The 2,226-nt window shown below is 39.5% G+C and overlaps 1 protein-coding gene across 1 annotated transcript; it reads right to left on the bottom strand.

The window, feature by feature from the left end:
* LOC109833681 lies at window positions 246-2,017 on the bottom strand. Its single transcript, XM_020401435.1, has 2 exons — window positions 1,911-2,017; window positions 246-1,440 (listed from the first exon to the last, which is right to left on the bottom strand). The coding sequence occupies exon 2, from the start codon at window positions 1,438-1,440 to the stop codon at window positions 256-258; it is 1,185 nt and encodes a 394-aa protein (XP_020257024.1). The 5' UTR covers window positions 1,911-2,017; the 3' UTR covers window positions 246-255.

The following is a 2,226-nucleotide window of genomic DNA, read 5'->3' as shown; positions in this document are numbered from 1 at the left end:
TTAACTCTATTAATTTGGCAAGTGAATCTTTTTTTTTTTTTTTTTACTAACAAAAGATAAATGCTGAGAGAGAGAGAGAGAAAAAAAATAGAATACTAAAACAAAATACTAACTAGCAAAACAAAAGCTTAACTAGCTTACACCCCCATACCCAGACTTTGCAATGTCCTCAATGCACATAATATCCAAAATATCACAGTTTAATAAGTACATGTCGAAAAAATCAAAGACTGGGTAAGGTAGAAAGAACATCCCTCACTGCTCATCTCCTGATATATCGTCATCCACATCATCAGCGGCAGCTGCTGAACTCGGTCCCGCCTCATCCTCTCCTGGGAAATCATCTGGCTGAAATGGTGTGATATAACTATGAAGCTCAGGTGGAGGTCCATCTGTATCTCCATGTTCTCTCTGCCATCCTCTCGCCAAATATGCCAGGGTATCGGTAGAGTAGCTGATCTGACCATGCATCTCGTGTATATGCCGCTGCATCCTGTGTATCTGTATCTGCATTCTGTCCATGCGACTCCGCATCGTATCCATCTCCTCTCGAGTGGGGTCATGTGTAGCTGGCTGGTGCTGAGGAGGCTCTCTACCTGAAGGACCGGACTGATCTCGCCCTGAAATGCTCCTCCTCACAGTCTGATCATTTAGTAACCCCTTCCCTGCTTCTAACCTATCCTCTGCGAATACTGGAACATGAAATCTATGGCAGAGTCTAGTGATGAAATAGGGGTAAATGAGCTGAGTACGTGATGCAGACTGTGTCCTGACCCAATCTAACACATTCTCTACTGATGAGCGCATCCATATAAATATAATCCTCGCTATATCAAATCGCTGACCAGTGGCTATCCAAAAGAGAAGGAGAATATCGTGTGGGGTAATGACGGAGTATGCAGTGGTGGGTTTCAAATCAAAGTTCAGGAAAAGATTAAGTAATCTATATTCTGGTTTGAGATTTCCTGAACCGAAACTAGATGTAAAGACCCTCCCACACAAGGTTGCAGACATGTTGTTGTATTCTGGTGTACCAGGCTGTAAAGTGGAGGCTAAATGGAAGTAATCTGGTACATCAGTGGGTGGCTCTGCAAGGTCAAGGGTAGCACGGATAGTGGAAAGATCGAAAATAACCCTAACACCCCTCACGATAGAAAAAGCTGAATATTCTCTATCTGGATCAATCTCCCATCCAGAATAGAACTCATGCACTAATGAAATGTTGGCTTTTTCTAAGGGTTTAGTCATCATGCTCCTAAGACCTACTGCAGATAACATGGTGACTGTGGAATGATATGTATGCAGTGCACTCATCTGAAATCCCCTCTCAAAATGAATGTTAAGACCCACAATTCTAGCTAAAATAGTAGGTCTATCTATGTCGGTATCAGATGGATCAGATGATGATGAACCTGCTCGAGATTTCTTTCTGGGAGGCATCTACAGAAAAAGAAGAGAGAAAAAAAAATTCATTATTATTATTATTTTTTTTTTGATTTGCATAAAACACCCAATTTTTTTTCTTTTTCTTTTTTTTTCAATTTGAAATCTCTTACCCAATTATTTATTTATATATTTTTTTTACACAAAAACCCTAAGAATTTTCGGATTTTGCATGAAGCACTTTTTTTTTTCAATTTTTCACAAAATACCCCAAGTTCAAACCCCCAATAAATTTTCGGATTTGCAAAAAAAAACTTTACAATTTTCGGGTTTTGAATAAACATCCCCCAATTTTCGGATTTTAAACAAAAATCCCTAATTTTTTTGGCAAATCCCCAAATTAAACCATAAATTGATCATGAATCAACACAAAATATGATAATCATTCATTACTACCCATGATTCATTCACCAATTCATCCATGAGAAAAAAAAAATAAATTACAAGATCAAGTTTAGAAATCATACCTTGGGGAGATGAGGATGAAGCCCTAAAGATTGCAGAAACAATCCTCCAAAATATGGGTGAATTAGGGTTTGAGAGGGGAGGAGAAATTCGGGTTGGGGAGATGAGTTGAAAGAAAAGAGGAGAAAGGGGGTTGGGGTGCGGTTTTTAAAAACTGCAGGGTCTGGGCATCGATACCCGCATCGATGCGGGCATCGATACCCGCATCGATGCCCAAAGAGATGGTGTTTGGGCCAGCCGGCCCAAACACGTTTTCTTTCTCTTTCTTTTTTTCTTTTTTTTTTTGGGCCTAATTATGGGCCAGCACTTATTTATCTT

This window comes from Asparagus officinalis, chromosome 3 (assembly GCF_001876935.1).
Source record: "Asparagus officinalis chromosome 3, Aspof.V1, whole genome shotgun sequence".
In the NCBI taxonomy this organism is placed as follows: Eukaryota; Viridiplantae; Streptophyta; class Magnoliopsida; order Asparagales; family Asparagaceae; genus Asparagus; species Asparagus officinalis.
The sequence above is the reverse complement of the archived record's forward strand: the minus strand, read 5'-3'. Positions and strand labels throughout refer to the sequence as shown.